Source organism: Rhinolophus sinicus, linkage group LG01 (genome assembly GCF_036562045.2).
Source record: "Rhinolophus sinicus isolate RSC01 linkage group LG01, ASM3656204v1, whole genome shotgun sequence".
In the NCBI taxonomy this organism is placed as follows: domain Eukaryota; kingdom Metazoa; phylum Chordata; class Mammalia; order Chiroptera; family Rhinolophidae; genus Rhinolophus; species Rhinolophus sinicus.
The window spans coordinates 107,258,618-107,276,852 of NC_133751.1; the positions used below are offsets into that span (position 1 = coordinate 107,258,618).

General features: G+C 37.3%; 1 protein-coding gene across 3 annotated transcripts in view; it reads left to right on the forward strand.

Annotated features, from left to right (window-relative positions):
• The window catches only part of XRN1 (5'-3' exoribonuclease 1), a 162,350-nt gene that overhangs the window by 18,207 nt on the left and 125,908 nt on the right, over positions 1-18,235 (forward strand). For all 3 annotated transcript variants that reach the window (XM_019753579.2, XM_019753581.2, XM_019753580.2), the window contains exons 7-12: positions 9,678-9,765; positions 9,849-10,017; positions 11,307-11,374; positions 11,698-11,835; positions 13,550-13,613; positions 13,805-13,910. In XM_019753579.2, coding sequence (XP_019609138.2) covers positions 9,678-9,765; positions 9,849-10,017; positions 11,307-11,374; positions 11,698-11,835; positions 13,550-13,613; positions 13,805-13,910 — 633 coding nt within the window. The remainder of the gene's footprint in view (positions 1-9,677; positions 9,766-9,848; positions 10,018-11,306; positions 11,375-11,697; positions 11,836-13,549; positions 13,614-13,804; positions 13,911-18,235) is intronic.

Genomic DNA, 18,235 nt, shown 5'->3' on the forward strand with positions numbered 1-18,235 from the left:
ATTTTGACTTTGGGAAAAAGCCAGGAGTCGCACAATGCCAGGTCCAGTGAATAAGGTGGATGAGGACACACTGTAATGTTTTTATTTGACAGAAATTACTGTACCAGAAGCAATGTGTGACATGGAGCGTTGTCATGATGGAGAATGATTTATGGCACACTTTAAAACACATCTTCTCGCTGCCATAGCTCACACCTGACTGACTGCACCAAACAAGTTGAAACTTGTCACATACTATTACTAAGTTTCGTCGCGCCACTTCCTGTATTAAAGATCCTGCCTTTCCATTGGCTAGCACTTGGCAGCAGCATTCATTATATTTTGTGATCACAACAGAAAAGCTCCGTGTCACACATTGCTTCTGGTATGGCAATTTCTGTCAAATAAAAACATGGTGTGTCCTCATCCATCTTACTGCATCTGGCACCGTGCGAATTCTGGCTCTTCTCCAAAGTCAATATGATAAAGGAAATTTATCAAACACCCTGAGCAAACATCATACTCAATGGTGAAAGAATGAAAGCTTTCTAAGATTGTGAACAAGACAAGGATGCCCACTGTCACTTCAACTATTCAACATTATACCAGAAGTCCTAACCAGGGCACTTAAACAAGATGACAAATAAAAAGCATCTAAATTGCGCTTCCAGTCAGGATGGTGGAGTAGATAAACACTGTAATTGCCTCCTCTAATAACTGCATTAAAATCACAACTAAACTACAGAACAACCATTGTCGAGAATCACCTGAAGTGCAGCTAAACAGAAGTCCTACAACTAAGGATATAAAGAAGAAGCCACCTCGAGACTGGTTAGAGGGGCAGAGACCCGGAATGGGTTGGTCCCACACTCATATGTGGCAAGTGAGAATAGGGAGAGATAACTTGGCTGCTGAGGTCCTGTCTAAGAAGTGAAGGGTCTTAGCCCCAGACCAGGTTCTCCAGCCCAGGGTTCCAGTGCCAGGAAGAGAAGTCCCTAGAACTTCTGGCTGCGAAAACCAGTGAAGATTGTGGCTGAGTGAGACGGAGGGCTGCAGGAACCTCAGGTGGTCCTCTTAAAGTATGGAATTACTTGCTGGTGGGCTCACTCACTCTGTGCTGCAGCAGTGGAAAAAGAGCTCAAAAGGCACCTGGGTCATACAGGGAGAAAATGAATAGTCTGGCTTCAGAGTGAGGGCTGGAGGAACAGCTTTCTCCCAGACAGAAATGCTGGCAGAGGCCATTGTTCCTTTGTTGAGCCCTCTCAGCACCCAGTCTGCACATGCAAGTGGGCACCGTGTCTGAGTCTCCATTTACTTAACTATCCCCACTTCACCCTGCCCTAATGATTCCGAGACCCCACCCCACCCCACCCAACTTGCTGGCTCACCTGCAAACCACTTCCTGTGGCTTTTCCATACAAACGGCCTGTCTTGGGTCATGCTGTGGTCTTTCCTAAAATCTCTCAAAGATTCACAAAACCCAAACAAGCAGCATCTGGCCTTTGGTGTGCCCCTTACCTCTTGCTCAGCAGCTCCAAGCCTAGAACTAGCAGCAGCTGCCCTAATTTCACTGCTTAGCCTCTCCCAAGCACCTCTAAGCCCAGCACAAGTGGCAACCATCTGCAGATCACTTTGTAGCTCATACCAAGTGGCCTGGGGTGGGGCACAAGCAGTAGCTGACCTTAGCCTGCACCAGAGCACCTCCCAAGAGGCCCCAGAACCAGTGGCCAATTTCAGACCACACCAGAGCTCCACCCAACCACCTCTATAAACAACACACCCACAGGCAGACAAAACAGGCACCAGAGCCTGCTAAAGTGAATCCAGATCTTTAGGTCAGTCCCTGCACAACAGCTCCTCCACTGTAGTCAAAGTCAGTCCTCACAACCAATCAGCCTGACGGTCAATCCCTCCCATTAACATGCAAACAGCAACCACGGCTCAATTACAACAGGAAGACATACATGACCCACACAACAGACAAACCTGGAGCACCTGGCTCAGGTGATGAGGGAGACCGTGCCACTGGGCCTCAGGACACTAACAACATAAAGTAACAACATAAAGTCACTCTACTAAGACTGGAAGACTTAGCAGCCCTACTTACTACATAGAAACAAACACAGGGAGGCAGCCAAAATGGGGAGACAAATAAACATGTCTCAAATGAAAGAACAGAACAAAGCTCCAGAAAATGAACTAAAAACAAAATGGAGACAAGCAATCTCCTGGATGCAGAGTTCCAAATACTGGTTATAAAGATGCTCAATGATCTCAGGGAGAACTTCAACAAAGACATAGGAAACATAAAAATGGAGATAGAAAACATAAAAAAGAATCAGTCAGAAATAAAGACTAGAATAACTGAAATGAAGAATACATTAGAGGGAATCAACAGTAGATCAGAAGATGCAGAGGACTGAATCAGTGATTTAGGAGATAAGGTAGTAAACATCCAAACAGAACAACAAAAAGAAAAGAGAATCCAAAAAAATTAGAGTAGTTTAAGGGGCATCTGGGACAACATCAAGTATACCAACATTCACATAACAGCCGTACCAGTACGAGAAGAGAGAGAGAACAAGAGATTGAGAAACTATTTGAAGAAATAATGACAGAAAACTTCCCTACCCTGGTGAAGGAAATAGACATACAAGTCCAGGAAGCAAGAGAGTCCAAACAAGATGAACTCAAAGAGGTCCACACCAAGATATGTTATAATTAAAATACCAAAGCTTAAAGACAAAGAGAATCTTAAAAGCAGCAAGAGAAAAGCAGTTAATTACCTACAAGGGAGCTCCCATAAGACTATAAGCTGATTTCTCAACAGAAACTTTGCAGGCCAGAAGGGATTGGCATGAAATATTCAGAGTGGATAAGTGATGACCTACAACCAAGACTACTCTACCCAGCAAAGCTATCGTTTAGAATTAAAAGACAGATAAAGAGCTTCTCAGATAAGAACCAAACCAGTATTACAAGAAATGTTAAAGGGACTTCTTTAAGAAGAAGAAGAAAAAAAATAAAAAATATGAATAACTAAATGGCAATAACTGCATATCTATCAACAATTACTTTAAATGTAAATGGATTAGATGCTCCAATCAAAAGACATAGGGTGGCTAAAAGATAAGAAAACAAAAATCCTTATTCATGCTGCCTAAAAGAGACTCACTTCAGATCAAAAGACACAGAGACTGAAAGTGCTGGAAAAAGATATTTCAGGAAAATGGAAACAACAAAACACATGGGGTAGCAATACTTACACGAGATAAAACAGACTTTAAAACAAAGGCTATAACAAGAGACAAAGAAGGACCCCATAATCCCACTTCTGGGTATTTATCCAAGGAAACCCAATACACTACTTTAGAGGGACATGTGCATCTATTTGTTCATGATAGCATTGTTTACAATAACCAAGGTATGGAGGCAGCCTGGGTGCCCATCAATGGAAGAATGGATCAGGAAGAGGTGGTAGATATATACAATGGAATATTATTCAGTCATAAAAAGAAAGAACTCTTGCCATCTGCAACAACAGGGATGGATCTATAAGGTACTGTGTTGACTGGAGTAAGTCAGACAGAGAAAGACAAATGACATGTGATTTCACTTATCTGTGGAATCCAAAGAACAAAATAAACAGAAACAAGCTCAGAGATACAGAGAACACACTGATGATTGCCAGATGGGAGGAGGGTTGGTGGGATGGTTGAATAAGGGAAAGGGATTAAAAAGTACAAATTGGTAGTTACAAAATAGTCATGGGGATGTGAAGTATAGCATAAGGAATGTAGTCAATAATATTGTAATATGTATGGTGTCAGGTGGGTACTAGACTTATGGGGAGGATCACTTCATTAGTTACATAAATGTCTAATCATTATATTGTATACCTAAAACTGATATAATATCAGTCAACTGTCAACTGTAATTGAAAAATAAAAAAAATTATTTTAAAGAAAAAGCACCCAAATTGGGAAAGAAGTATAAGTATCTCTATTTACAGATGGCATAATTCCATATATATATAATTCCACAGAATCTACAATAAAGCTACTAAAGCTAAAAAAATGAATTCAGCATAGCCGCAGATGAACACACAAAAATCAATTGTGTTTTATACACTAGCAACAAAGAACCTAAAGATAAAATTAAGAAACAATTCTATTTATAATACCACCCAAAAGAATAAAACACTTAGCAATAAACTTGACCAAGGAGGCAAAAGAAAATAAAAAATAGGCATGAAACCAAACTCATATATAGAGAGAACAGATTGATGGTTCCCAGGGGTGGAGGGCAGAGGGTCAGTAAAATGGGTGAAGGTGGTCAAAAGGTACGAATTCCAGTTATAAGTTAAGTAAGTCCTGGGGATGTAATGAACAGCATGGTGACTATACAATTTTTTTAGTTTTTAAATAAAAGGGGAAAAAAAGGTGGCAAAAGACTTGTACATTAAAATTATAAAACGCTGCTGAAAGAATTAAGACATCCCGTGTTAATGGATTGGAAGACTTAATTTCAAAATGTAAATACTATACAAAGGAATCTGTCATCTCTATCAAAATCCCAAGCATTTTTTTTTCCAAAAAATAAAAATCTATCCTAAAAATAGTTAATCTCAGGAGACCCTTAATAGCCAAATAATCTTGAAAAAGAAGAACAACGTTGGAGGTCCCGCCCTTCCTGACTTCAAAACTTATGAGATACGATCAAATAACACAGTGAATGTTTAAATAAAAAAAAAATTATTACAATAAAGGACACATTGCCATTATTGTAATAATTTTTTTTATTTAAACATTCACTGTTATTTGATTGTTCTCATAAGTTTTGAAGTCAGGAAGTCCTCCAACGTTGTTCTTATGCTTGGGATTTTGATAGAGATGACAGATTCCTTTGTATAGTATTTACATTTTGAAATTAAGTCTTCCAATCCATTAACACGGGATGTCTTCTTTAATTCTTTCAGCAGCGTTTTATAATTTTAATGTACAAGTCTTTTGCCACCTTTTTTTCCCCTTTTATTTAAAAACTAAAAAAATTGTATAGTCACCATGCTGTTCATTACATCCCCAGGACTTACTTAACTTATAACTGGAATTCGTACCTTTTGACCACCTTCACCCATTTTACTGACCCTCTGCCCTCCACCCCTGGGAACCATCAATCTGTTCTCTCTATATATGAGTTTGGTTTCATGCCTATTTTTTATTTTCTTTTGCCTCCTTGGTCAAGTTTATTGCTAAGTGTTTTATTCTTTTGGGTGGTATTATAAATAGAATTGTTTCTTAATTTTATCTTTAGGTTCTTTGTTGCTAGTGTATAAAACACAATTGATTTTTGTGTGTTCATCTGCGGCTATGCTGAATTCATTTTTTTAGCTTTAGTAGCTTTATTGTAGATTCTGTGGAATTATATATATATGGAATTATGCCATCTGTAAATAGAGATACTTATACTTCTTTCCCAATTTGGGTGCTTTTTCTTTAAAATAATTTTTTTTATTTTTCAATTACAGTTGACAGTTGACTGATATTATATCAGTTTTAGGTATACAATATAATGATTAGACATTTATGTAACTAATGAAGTGATCCTCCCCATAAGTCTAGTACCCACCTGACACCATACATATTACAATATTATTGACTACATTCCTTATGCTATACTTCACATCCCCATGACTATTTTGTAACTACCAATTTGTACTTTTTAATCCTTTCCTTATTCAACCATCCCACCAACCCTCCTCCCATCTGGCAATCATCAGTGTGTTCTCTGTATCTCTGAGCTTGTTTCTGTTTATTTTGTTCTTTGGATTCCACAGATAAGTGAAATCACATGTCATTTGTCTTTCTCTGTCTGACTTACTCCAGTCAACACAGTACCTTATAGATCCATCCCTGTTGTTGCAGATGGCAAGAGTTCTTTCTTTTTATGACTGAATAATATTCCATTGTATATATCTACCACCTCTTCCTGATCCATTCTTCCATTGATGGGCACCCAGGCTGCCTCCATACCTTGGTTATTGTAAACAATGCTATCATGAACAAATAGATGCACATGTCCCTCTAAAGTAGTGTATTGGGTTTCCTTGGATAAATACCCAGAAGTGGGATTATGGGGTCCTTCTTTGTCTCTTGTTATAGCCTTTGTTTTAAAGTCTGTTTTATCTCGTGTAAGTATTGCTACCCCATGTGTTTTGTTGTTTCCATTTTCCTGAAATATCTTTTTCCAGCACTTTCAGTCTCTGTGTCTTTTGATCTGAAGTGAGTCTCTTTTAGGCAGCATGAATAAGGATTTTTGTTTTCTTATCTTTTAGCCACCCTACGTCTTTTCATTGGAGCACTTAACCCATTTACATTTAAATTAATTGTTGATAGATATGTAGTTATTGTCATTTTATTATTCATATTTTTATCATTTTTTAACTTCTTCTTAAAGAAGTCCCTTTAACATTTATTGTAATACTGGTTTGGTTCTTATCTGAGAAGCTCTTTATCTGTCTTTTAATTCTAAACGATAGCTTTGCTGGGTAGAGTAGTCTTGGTTGTAGGTCATCACTTATCCACTCTGAATATTTCATGCCAATCCCTTCTGGCCTGCAAAGTTTCTGTTGAGAAATCAGCTTATAGTCTTATGGGAGCTCCCTTGTAGGTAATTAACTGCTTTTCTCTTGCTGCTTTTAAGATTCTCTTTGTCTTTAAGCTTTGGTATTTTAATTATAACATATCTTGGTGTGGACCTCTTTGAGTTCATCTTGTTTGGACTCTCTTGCTTCCTGGACTTGTATGTCTATTTCCTTCACCAGGGTAGGGAAGTTTTCTGTCATTATTTCTTCAAATAGTTTCTCAATCTCTTGTTCTCTCTCTCTTCTCGTACTGGTACGGCTATTATGTGAATGTTGGTATACTTGATGTTGTCCCAGATGCCCCTTAAACTACTCTAATTTTTTTTGGATTCTCTTTTCTTTTTGTTGTTCTGTTTGGATGTTTACTACCTTATCTCCTAAATCACTGATTCAGTCCTCTGCATCTTCTGATCTACTGTTGATTCCCTCTAATGTATTCTTCATTTCAGTTATTCTAGTCTTTATTTCTGACTGATTCTTTTTTATGTTTTCTATCTCCATTTTTATGTTTCCTATGTCTTTGTTGAAGTTCTCCCTGAGATCATTGAGCATCTTTATAACCAGTATTTGGAACTCTGCATCCAGGAGATTGCTTGTCTCCATTTTGTTTTTAGTTCATTTTCTGGAGCTTTGTTCTGTTCTTTCATTTGAGACATGTTTATTTGTCTCCCCATTTTGGCTGCCTCCCTGTGTTTGTTTCTATGTAGTAAGTAGGGCTGCTAAGTCTTCCAGTCTTAGTAGAGTGACTTTATGTTGTTACTTTATGTTGTTAGTGTCCTGAGGCCCAGTGGCACGGTCTCCCTCATCACCTGAGCCAGGTGCTCCAGGTTTGTCTGTTGTGTGGGTCATGTATGTCTTCCTGTTGTAATTGAGCCGTGGTTGCTGTTTGCATGTTAATGGGAGGGATTGACCGTCAGGCTGATTGGTTGTGAGGACTGACTTTGACTACAGTGGAGGAGCTGTTGTGCAGGGACTGACCTAAAGATCTGGATTCACTTTAGCAGGCTCTGGTGCCTGTTTTGTCTGCCTGTGGGTGTGTTGTTTATAGAGGTGGTTGGGTGGAGCTCTGGTGTGGTCTGAAATTGGCCACTGGTTCTGGGGCCTCTTGGGAGGTGCTCTGGTGCAGGCTAAGGTCAGCTACTGCTTGTGCCCCACCCCAGGCCACTTGGTATGAGCTACAAAGTGATCTGCAGATGGTTGCCACTTGTGCTGGGCTTAGAGGTGCTTGGGAGAGGCTAAGCAGTGAAATTAGGGCAGCTGCTGCTAGTTCTAGGCTTGGAGCTGCTGAGCAAGAGGTAAGGGGCACACCAAAGGCCAGATGCTGCTTGTTTGGGTTTTGTGAATCTTTGAGAGATTTTAGGAAAGACCACAGCATGACCCAAGACAGGCCGTTTGTATGGAAAAGCCACAGGAAGTGGTTTGCAGGTGAGCCAGCAAGTTGGGTGGGGTGGGGTGGGGTCTCGAATCATTAGGGCAGGGTGAAGTGGGGATAGTTAAGTAAATGGAGACTCAGACACGGTGCCCACTTGCATGTGCAGACTGGGTGCTGAGAGGGCTCAACAAAGGAACAATGGCCTCTGCCAGCATTTCTGTCTGGGAGAAAGCTGTTCCTCCAGCCCTCACTCTGAAGCCAGACTATTCATTTTCTCCCTGTATGACCCAGGTGCCTTTTGAGCTCTTTTTCCACTGCTGCAGCACAGAGTGAGTGAGCCCACCAGCAAGTAATTCCATACTTTAAGAGGACCACCTGAGGTTCCTGCAGCCCTCCGTCTCACTCAGCCACAATCTTCACTGGTTTTCGCAGCCAGAAGTTCTAGGGACTTCTCTTCCTGGCACTGGAACCCTGGGCTGGAGAACCTGGTCTGGGGCTAAGACCCTTCACTTCTTAGACAGGACCTCAGCAGCCAAGTTATCTCTCCCTATTCTCACTTGCCACATATGAGTGTGGGACCAACCCATTCCGGGTCTCTGCCCCTCTAACCAGTCTCGAGGTGGCTTCTTCTTTATATCCTTAGTTGTAGGACTTCTGTTTAGCTGCACTTCAGGTGATTCTCGACAATGGTTGTTCTGTAGTTTAGTTGTGATTTTAATGCAGTTATTAGAGGAGGCAATTACAGTGTTTACCTACTCCACCATCCTGACTGGAAGCGCAATTTAGATGCTTTTTATTTGTCATCTTGTTTAAGTGCCCTGGTTAGGACTTCTGGTATAATGTTGAATAGTTGAAGTGACAGTGGGCATCCTTGTCTTGTTCACAATCTTAGAAAGCTTTCATTCTTTCACCATTGAGTATGATGTTTGCTCAGGGTGTTTGATAAATTTCCTTTATCATATTAAGGAGATCCCCTCTATTCCTACTTTGCTCAATGTTTTTATCATGAAACGGTGTTGAATTTTAACATGCTTTTCCTGCTAAATAATTGTGTGATGTTTTTTCCTTTATTTACTAATTTGGTGTATTACACCAATTTTTTTTTCCTTATGTTGAACCATCCTTGCATTCCTGGGATAAATCCCACTTGCTCATGTTGTATAATCCTTTGAATATGCTATTGTTAGCTTACATTCTTACTTGTAGTTAAACTTGGAGTATAGGCTAACAGCCAGAAATATAGATCCCTCTACCATGCCAGGGAAAGATAAGAGGAATTAGTGATAGTACCTCCGCGTTGAAATCTTGGACTATACTGCAGTAGATATAAAAGTGTAGACTCAGTTATCGCTATGCTTTCTGCTGGTGGACAACCTTAAATTGGGCCAGATCCCACTGGTTTCTTATATCTGTCATGTATTACTCAGGGTTTTTTACTTCTGAGAATCCTTCCACAGAAAGCATGATGGAAACCAATTATTTTTAAATTTATGATATGTGAATTATAATTGCAGTTATATTTTTATTTTTATATTACCCTGCAGCTTTCATATAAATTACATGCCTTGATTACAAGAATTAATTATTTCCTAATGATAAGTTTTATTTTAAGCTTTGCTACAGTTTTAAACTTAAACCATAAAAATATAATTAACTCTGTGTTGATCATCTGACTAATTACAGGGTATGTGCACCAGAAGAAACCACATTTCACCTCCTACACTTATCTTTAATGAGAGAGTATATCGACTATGAGTTTTCAGTATTAAAAGTGAGTATTAATACGGCTGTGGACCAAAGATGTATATGCAGAAATTTCCATAGGCCTTGACTTTTTCCTCCATTTTACTGCAGGACAAGATCACATTTAAATATGATATTGAAAGGATAATAGATGATTGGATTTTGATGGGATTTCTTGTTGGCAATGATTTTATCCCTCATCTACCTCATTTACACATTAACCATGATGCACTGCCTCTTCTTTATGGAACATATATTACCATCCTGCCAGAACTTGGGGGTAAGAAGAGTTTAATATTCATTTGAGGCTACTTTAACTTATCAGTCATCTAACTCTAAAAATGGCACTCAGTTTATTAGATTATTGAATGCACAACTAAAGTAGGAAAAAACTGGTGGCTTCTTTTGGACTAAGGCAGAAGCTCTGAGGTTAGTTTTCAATAATTCACAAGCAAAGAAAATGACCAGAGTTATACAGTCTCATTTACTGACAGCTAAATAATCTTTGCCTTTAATTGTTTAAAAAAGTCAGTAGAAGTTGTTAGTTTCATTTAGCTCCTTTCATATTTAAGCATAGAAAGTTAATTTTTCTGAATGGGTAGTTATTATAGTATTTGATATGAAGGAAATTTTTTTCAATTAAAATAGGAAATTGACAAACAGTGGTGATGCTCAGTAACACAACAGAGTAGGAGGATATTAGTCCTTTTCTTTTCAAGGTAACATATCAAAGGAATGATCCTAATAGATTCTAGAACATATTTAATTTAATTAATTGTTACCAGATGTTGGAAATGTGGGAGGATTATTATTATTATGTGAACCTGGAGTTTCTTATATTTTGCTTCAGTTTTTACTTATTGTATGTTATAGTAAGATCAAGTTCATAGAAACTAGGGCCAGTTATATAGTCCAACACTGAGTGTTTTTCTTTGATTAGTAGAATGTCAACATTCAACTTTTTTTCCCCCCGCTTCTTCCGCCTCCCACCCCCCAACCCCCCAACTCCGGTTCAAGCCGTTGTTTCTCAGTTTAGTTGTGTAGGACACAGCTCCCTGGCCCATGCTGGTATTATGAGCCTTGCGCTCCTGCCGGCTGAGGCAGTTGGTTACCGGTCGTTGGTTGGCTGCTCACAGTAGCTCACGGCAGCTCTCGCAGATTGCCGGCCACTCTTGCTGACTGCCAGCCACTCATGCCGGCTGCTGGCCACGCACTCTGGCCACCGGCTGCTCACACGTCACACAATAGCCCATGGCAGCACACAGCAGCCCACGGCCGCTCATGCTGGCCACCAGCCGCTCCTGGCAGCACAGCAGCTCACGCCAATCTCTGGCTGCTCTCAGCAGCCCAGCTCTAGGGAGAACCATTGTTCACAATCTTAGTTGTAGAGGACGCAGCTCACTGGCCCATGTGGGATTCGAACAGGCGACCTCGGCGGCATTAGGAGCTCAGCGCTCCAACCACCTGAGCCACTGGTCGGCCTTCAACATTTTATAAAAAGAATTTTGTAGAATTGTTTAGAAAAAATAATGTCAGCTTTTAGTACAAATGGAGATTTTGTTCTTTTAGGTTATATTAATGAAAGTGGGCATCTCAACTTACCTCGATTTGAGAAATACCTTGTGAAGTTATCAAATGTAAGTAACCAAAAGTTTGTGTTTTCCTGTCCCAGAGTAGCTATAAATGGTCAGTAACCAATTAAATAATACCAGAAGAAAGTTTTTTGTAATTCTAATCCTATTGGTCATTCTGTATAAATAACTTCACCTAAATTTTTATTTTTATTTGCTTTTTATTTTTAATTTTCAGAGTAGTAGATGAGGTTCCCATATGCCTAAAAAGAGTTACATTCTCTGACTGACTTCCTGTGCCCCAGAAGTAGTCCCTGTTAAAAGTTTGGTTTGTGTTCTTCTAGACATACTTAAATTATTTTTAAATGAATTTAAACTTTTCTGTACAGTTTGATCGGGAGCACTTCAGTGAAGTTTTTGTGGACCTGAAGTGGTTTGAAAGCAAAGTTGGTAACAAGTACCTCAATGAAGCAGCAGGTGTTGCAGCAGAAGAGGCCAAGAACTACAGGGAAAAGAAAAAATCAAAGGTATCCATTTTTTTAGGTGTCCTTTCATTTTTTTAGCTGTAAAGACAAAACTTATATTCCCGTTTCTCATTTTCTTTCTTATGATTTTGTGGCTGCCTCATTTCATTTTCATTTCTTCTTCTTCTCTATGGACATTTAAAAAGTTGTTTTGGTTTCTTTTTCTCTATTAGAGCCTATCATTTAAATCTAATCTTTAACAATCAATTTCTTATTTTTACCCTGAAGAAGAACATTGTGGTGTTTTTGCTCTTCCATTCTTTTAATAAGCGTAGAAAACATTTCTAAATATGAGTCCAGGAAATTAGTTATCTTTTAATAATATGAATATTTATAGCATTTAATGTTATGAGACATTAACTAGAAAAAGATCAGTGATTTTTCTCTAGAAATAAGTTGTTTATAAAACCATATATATGTATGTTTATATATTTGTATATAAAACCGTGTATATATATATATACACACACACACACACACATATATAGCAATGATAAGCCAGGTTAAGAGTGATTAATAGCATCATATCTAGTAAATGTTAAGAGCTCAATAAGTGAATAATAGAATCAGTTAGAATATGCTAGTACCCTGTAAAAACATCTCTAATAAACTCTAAAGAATGTCTTATGTGTGTTACCTTGGAAAGTTAACCTCTTCTGAAATTTTCTTCAGCTTATCTGTAATTATTGGATTCTGATGAAATCCATGAGTTTCCTGTACTGGTTCTATTTAGGACTCTTACTCCAGGAAGGGCGACTATCTTGATTTTCTCTAGTAAGCTCATTTTAATTGCTTAGCTTTTTCTCAGTGGAACTTAGCAGCAATCAGCATTCCACTTTTAAGAAAACAACCTCTGCAACTTTTTGGGAACCTGTACTCACAGAACTTACATTTCAGTAATTCCTGGCTCTGCCCACCTCAGCTCAGTCTTTAAGCTTCACCAGCCTTCCAGGCATATATGGTTAACATGAGAGACACTGGTAAATCAGAGGAGCTGGACGAATAGCCCAGACACAGGAAGTTGGCAGAGGCCCTAGTTTGGATGATGAAAAGGAAATGATGGGGGTAAAGCAGTGGGAAGAACTCATGAGAGTCACTAGGCTGAAAACAGAGGAGAGAAGATGAAATCACAAGGGAGAACATCATGGGCAGTAGGAAGGATGGATGAAATCGAAGACCTATAGAAGAGGAAATGAGTTACATGGAAGAACAATTTAGAAGTGGAGAGTAGATAGCAGAGTCATAGGAATGATGGGGTCCAGAGTTACAGAAAATACGTAATATTTGTAATCATTGGATTCCATCATAAACAAATATGCTAACAGCAGCCCAGAATTCAATACAGATCATTACAAAAGGAATTGATGTTGATTGTGTCCTTTTCTTTAAGTAAATGAAATATTCTTGAAGTGTTGTTTCTTGGAACAGGTATATAATTAAATATAATTCGCTTTTATATTGATGAGAATTACTTATTACCTGTTTTTGAGACGCCTGAATATTAAGTTCTATATATAAAGATTTATAGCTTTAGAAAAAAAGTGATATAAAACCAAAGACGTTTATGCATATTTGAGGATTATTTTTAAAGTAAACTTTTACAGTGTGTCACTTAAGGATCATTCACTTATTTTTGGTATTTTTAACATCTCCATTAAATGTCTTACTTTGAAATGTATCTTGCCATTAATTTTATATTGATTTGTAATTTTTATAGAGCCAGGAAAACTCCATATATTGGACTGCATTAGATAAAAATGTACAAGTGGTAACTTCTAAGGGTGAGTACAAACTATGTATTTTAATATGGTGTTTTTTGGGTAGAATAGTTCTAATTCAATAACATTGGATGGAACATATTTCTATGATAGCTTATAAGCATCTGCTTTGATATGTATTTATTAAAGCTTTAGGTGGAAAAACAGAATATTCATAATTGTCAGCCACTGTCTTTCTGATTTCATTTTTCTAGACAATTTAGAAGATGAAACTGAAGATGATGACCTATTTGAAACCGAGTTTAGACAATATAAGAGAACATATTACATGACGAAGATGGGAGTTGACGTAGTGTCTGAGTATGTTTTTGCCAATGCTTATACTTTAAAGTAGAAAAAAATTCGATTTTGCAGTTTTCATAAAATAGCATAATTTTGATAGTTAAGGTGGTGGGAAAAAAGGATTTTTTTTGGTTTCATAAATTATTCTAGATCTTTGAACTATCCTGGTTTTAGAGAAGTCAATATTAGCTGACATATTTTCAATTCCCATGATAAAAATTGCCAAATAGAACATAGTTAGCTTTTTTCAAATTAAATTTATTGGAGTGCCATTGGTTAGTAACATTATATAGGTTTCAAGTGTACATTTCTACAATATACCAACTATATATCACATTGTGTGCTTACCACCCAGAGTCAGTTCTCCTTCCATTACCATGTATTTGATCCCCTTCCCTTCTTCTACTCTCCCCCACCCCCTTACCCTCTGGTAGCCTCTGAACCGTTTAAACTGTTGTCTGTGTCTATGCATTTTTGTTTCTTTGTTTGTCTTGTTCTTTTGTTGTTTTCGGTTTATATACCACATATCAGTGAAATCATATGGTTCTCTACTTTTTCTTTCTGACTTATTTCGCTTATCATGATAATCTCAAAATCCATCCATGTTGTTGCAAATGGCAATATTTCATCTTTTCTTGTGGCAGAATAGCATTCCATTGTGTATATATACCACATCTTCTTTATCCGGTCATCTATTGAAGGACACTTTCTTTGGTTGTTTCCATGTCTTGGTCACTGTGAGTAATCCTGCATTGAACACAGGGGTACATATATCTTTATAGATAAATATTTGCAGATTTTTTTGGTAGATACTCAGAAGAGGGATTGCTAGATCATATGGTAATTCTATTCGTAATTTTTTGTTCAGGAACCTCCATACTGTTTCTCCATAGCGGCTGTACCAATTTACATTCCCTCCAGCAGTGTATAAAAGTTCCTTTTTCTCTACAACCTGTCCTATACTTGTCTTTATGTTTTTACTTGTCTTGTTGATGATAGCCATTCTAACAGGTGTGAGATGGTATTTCATTGTGGTTTTGATTTGCATTTTCCTACTAGCTAGTGAAGTTTAGCATTTTTTCATGTATCTGTTGGTCGTCTGTATGTCTTTTTGGGGGAAGTTTCTGTTCATGTTCTCTGCCCATTTTTTAATTGGATTGTTTTTTTGTTGTTGTTGAGTTGTACGAGTTCCTTATATATTTTGAATATTATTAGCCCCTTATCGGTGGCATTGTTTTCAAAAATCTCTCATTTGGTAGGTTGCTTCTTTGTTTTGTCGATGGTTTCTTTTGCTGTGCCTTTTAGTTTAATATAGTCCCATTCATTTATTTTAGCTTTTACTTTCCTTGCCTTTGAGGTCAAATTCATAAAATCCTCTTTGAACCCAAGGTCCATAAGTTTAGAACTTATATTTTCTTCTACTTCTATGCAGTTTATTGTTTCAGGTCTTATGTTTAGATCTTTAATGCATTTTGAGTCAATTTTGGTACACGGTGACAGCAGTCTAGTTTCATTCTTATGCACGTGGCTTTCCAATTTTTCCAACACCCTTTATTGAAGAGGCTCTTTTCTCTGTTGTATGTTTTTTGGCTCCTTTGTCAAAAATTTGAGATATAGATAGATAGATAGATATATACATACATAGATACATAGATATAGATATATCTATATATATTGCTATAGATATATAGATATATCTATATCTATCTATCTATCTATCTACATATATATAGATAAATATAGATATATATATTTTTTTTATGGAGGGCACAGCTCACAGTGGCCCATGCGGAGATCGAACTGTTAACCTTGGTGTTACTAGCACCACCCTCTAACCAACTGAGCTAACCAGCCACCCCCATCTGTCTGTATTTATATGGGTTTATTTCTGGGTTTTTAGTTCTACTCCTTTGGTCTGTATGTCTGTTTTTCTGCCCATACCATGCTGTTTTGATTATTGTCACTTTGTAGTATAAATTGAAGTCAGGGAGTGTGATATCTCCAGCCTTGATCTTTTTTTCTTAGGATTGCTTTGGCTATTCGGGATCTTTTGTGATTCCATATAAATCTGATGATTTTTTATTATTTTTCTTTAAAAAATGCTGTTGGTATTTTGATGTAAATTTCATTGAATCTGTATATTGGTTTGGGTAATATTGCCAAAAATGGTTAGTTTTTTGCTTCTTCCAAAACTCATATCACACTTAATCTCAAAAGCCACCTGTCTCAACCCCAGGCTAATAGCTAGTCCAAAAGTTTCTTAAGAACTGGATCTCTATAATTGTGGCTTTCACACTTTTAAATTGCATCTGACAGTGTGAATTATATATGTTTGTATTCTATTTATTTTAATTAACAAACACAAAGTGCTTACCAAGTGCCAAGCACTATTCTAAGCATTTAAAACATATTTACTCATTTAATTCTCACAACAATTCTTTAAGATAAGTACATTTGTTATTATTGTACAATAGAGGAAATTAAAGAATAGAGAGATTTGAGTGATTGGCTCACGGTGACATAGTGAGTGGCAGAGCCAGAATTTGAACACAGGCATTCTGGCTCTAGATCTTATGCTCTTAACCAGTACATGAGGCGCTTCTCTGTAAGTAAAATAAGCGTTTCATGAAATTCTATGTACCCTGATTGTATGCAGCCTACTTAGTATTGTCTATGCTAATTATTTTTATTTCTTTTTTAAAAAATATGATAAAACGTGAAGTATTAGATCTTGTCTAGAGTCTGCCTAGGGATAGACCCATGCTTTCAGACATTGCTCTATATACTCTCAGACTGTCTTTTAGTCTAGATATAGTCTTTCTGAAGGGTCTATATTCATATTGACCTCCAGTAACTAGAGGTATAGGCATTCTAGTACAATTCACTAGCTCATTTGAAGCTTTGTCAGGTGGCATTAGCATGTAGGACTTTTGAGACTTGAGAAATAAAATATTTAAAACAGGTATGCTTTTGCTCCTTTATTCTTTACTTTTTATATTTCATTGATTACAGTTATATAGAACTATAGTACCAGCAGTTGGCTCTAAATTCTTAATTTGACAGGCAACTAGTCTTCTGTTTTATTTCCCTTCCTTTCATATATTAAAATATAGCCGTATGAAAATGAGATGCCATTTGTTTGCCTAAAAATTAAGCAAATATTTTTCGATTGTTATTATATTTGGTGTTGGTCCAGGGTAGTGGTAGCGTTCCTTCCTTAATTACTGGTGGGAATGTAAATTGGTAAAATTATTTTGGAAAGCACATATGCAAAAGCCTTTAAAATATTTATCCCTTTGTCCCAATAATTCTAATTGTTAATCTGTCTTAAAAATATAAACTCAAACACAGAAGGTCCTTATACACAAGGATGTTTATTCCAAAGTTTTTTATAATAGTAAAAACTGACAAATCAAACCATCTCTGCCTCCTCCTCACGAAGTCACCATGTCTGCCGCATGCACCACAATCTGCACAACTGCTGAACCTGTACTAACAGAAAGTCTATTACAACTTAGAAAGATACTTATTAAGTACGAGTTTTAAAAGCATTAAACAAAATCATATTTATATATTGTGTACTCTCATTTAAAAAAACCAACCTGGGCAAGTAAAAAAGACTGAAAAGAAACATACCAATATATAATAGTGATTGCTATAAGGTAACAGAAGTGCTTTCCTTCATTATCTAGATTTTCAATAATGCAGAGCTATTTCTTTTAAAATGAAAAAGTAAAACGTTTAATTTTCAAAAGTGTGCCTTCCAGAAAGATGACAGTCTGGTCTGGAATATATAAGTGCATCTCTACCTGAATTTTGGTAATAGACACTAAAAGGTTTATAGCCACTTTTGGCTTTAGCCTAGGGCTCTTTTCCTCCCCCTCCCCGTCAAGATTTAACAGTTTTTGAGAAAGAGGCAATTAGAAGGAAAATTGTTGGTGGATATAGCACTTTTCAAAGTGTGTTCAAGCTGCTATAACCAGATTTTAAGATCATCCTGGTTTCCTCCTGTGATTCTCTCAGGCATCCTCCCAGATAAAGAACATCCCATCCCTCCCTGTCTCTCCAAGCACCCTGACTGCTTAGAGGAGTGGTAGTGCCACCTTACAGAAAGCTTCATTGGCCAGAACCTTAAGCAGAGTAGACTTACTGAATGAATATTCATAGCACATTGAAATATTCTGATAATTGGTTTAAGAAAACTATAAGGCAAGCCTTTAATCTGACAGGATGGAATTTTTAAAAATAATATTTTGGAGTTTTTCTGATTATAATTATTTAGCTTATTCATTGATTAAATAAAACGTATTGAGGCAGAGTGTGGTATCAGCAGATATCATGCT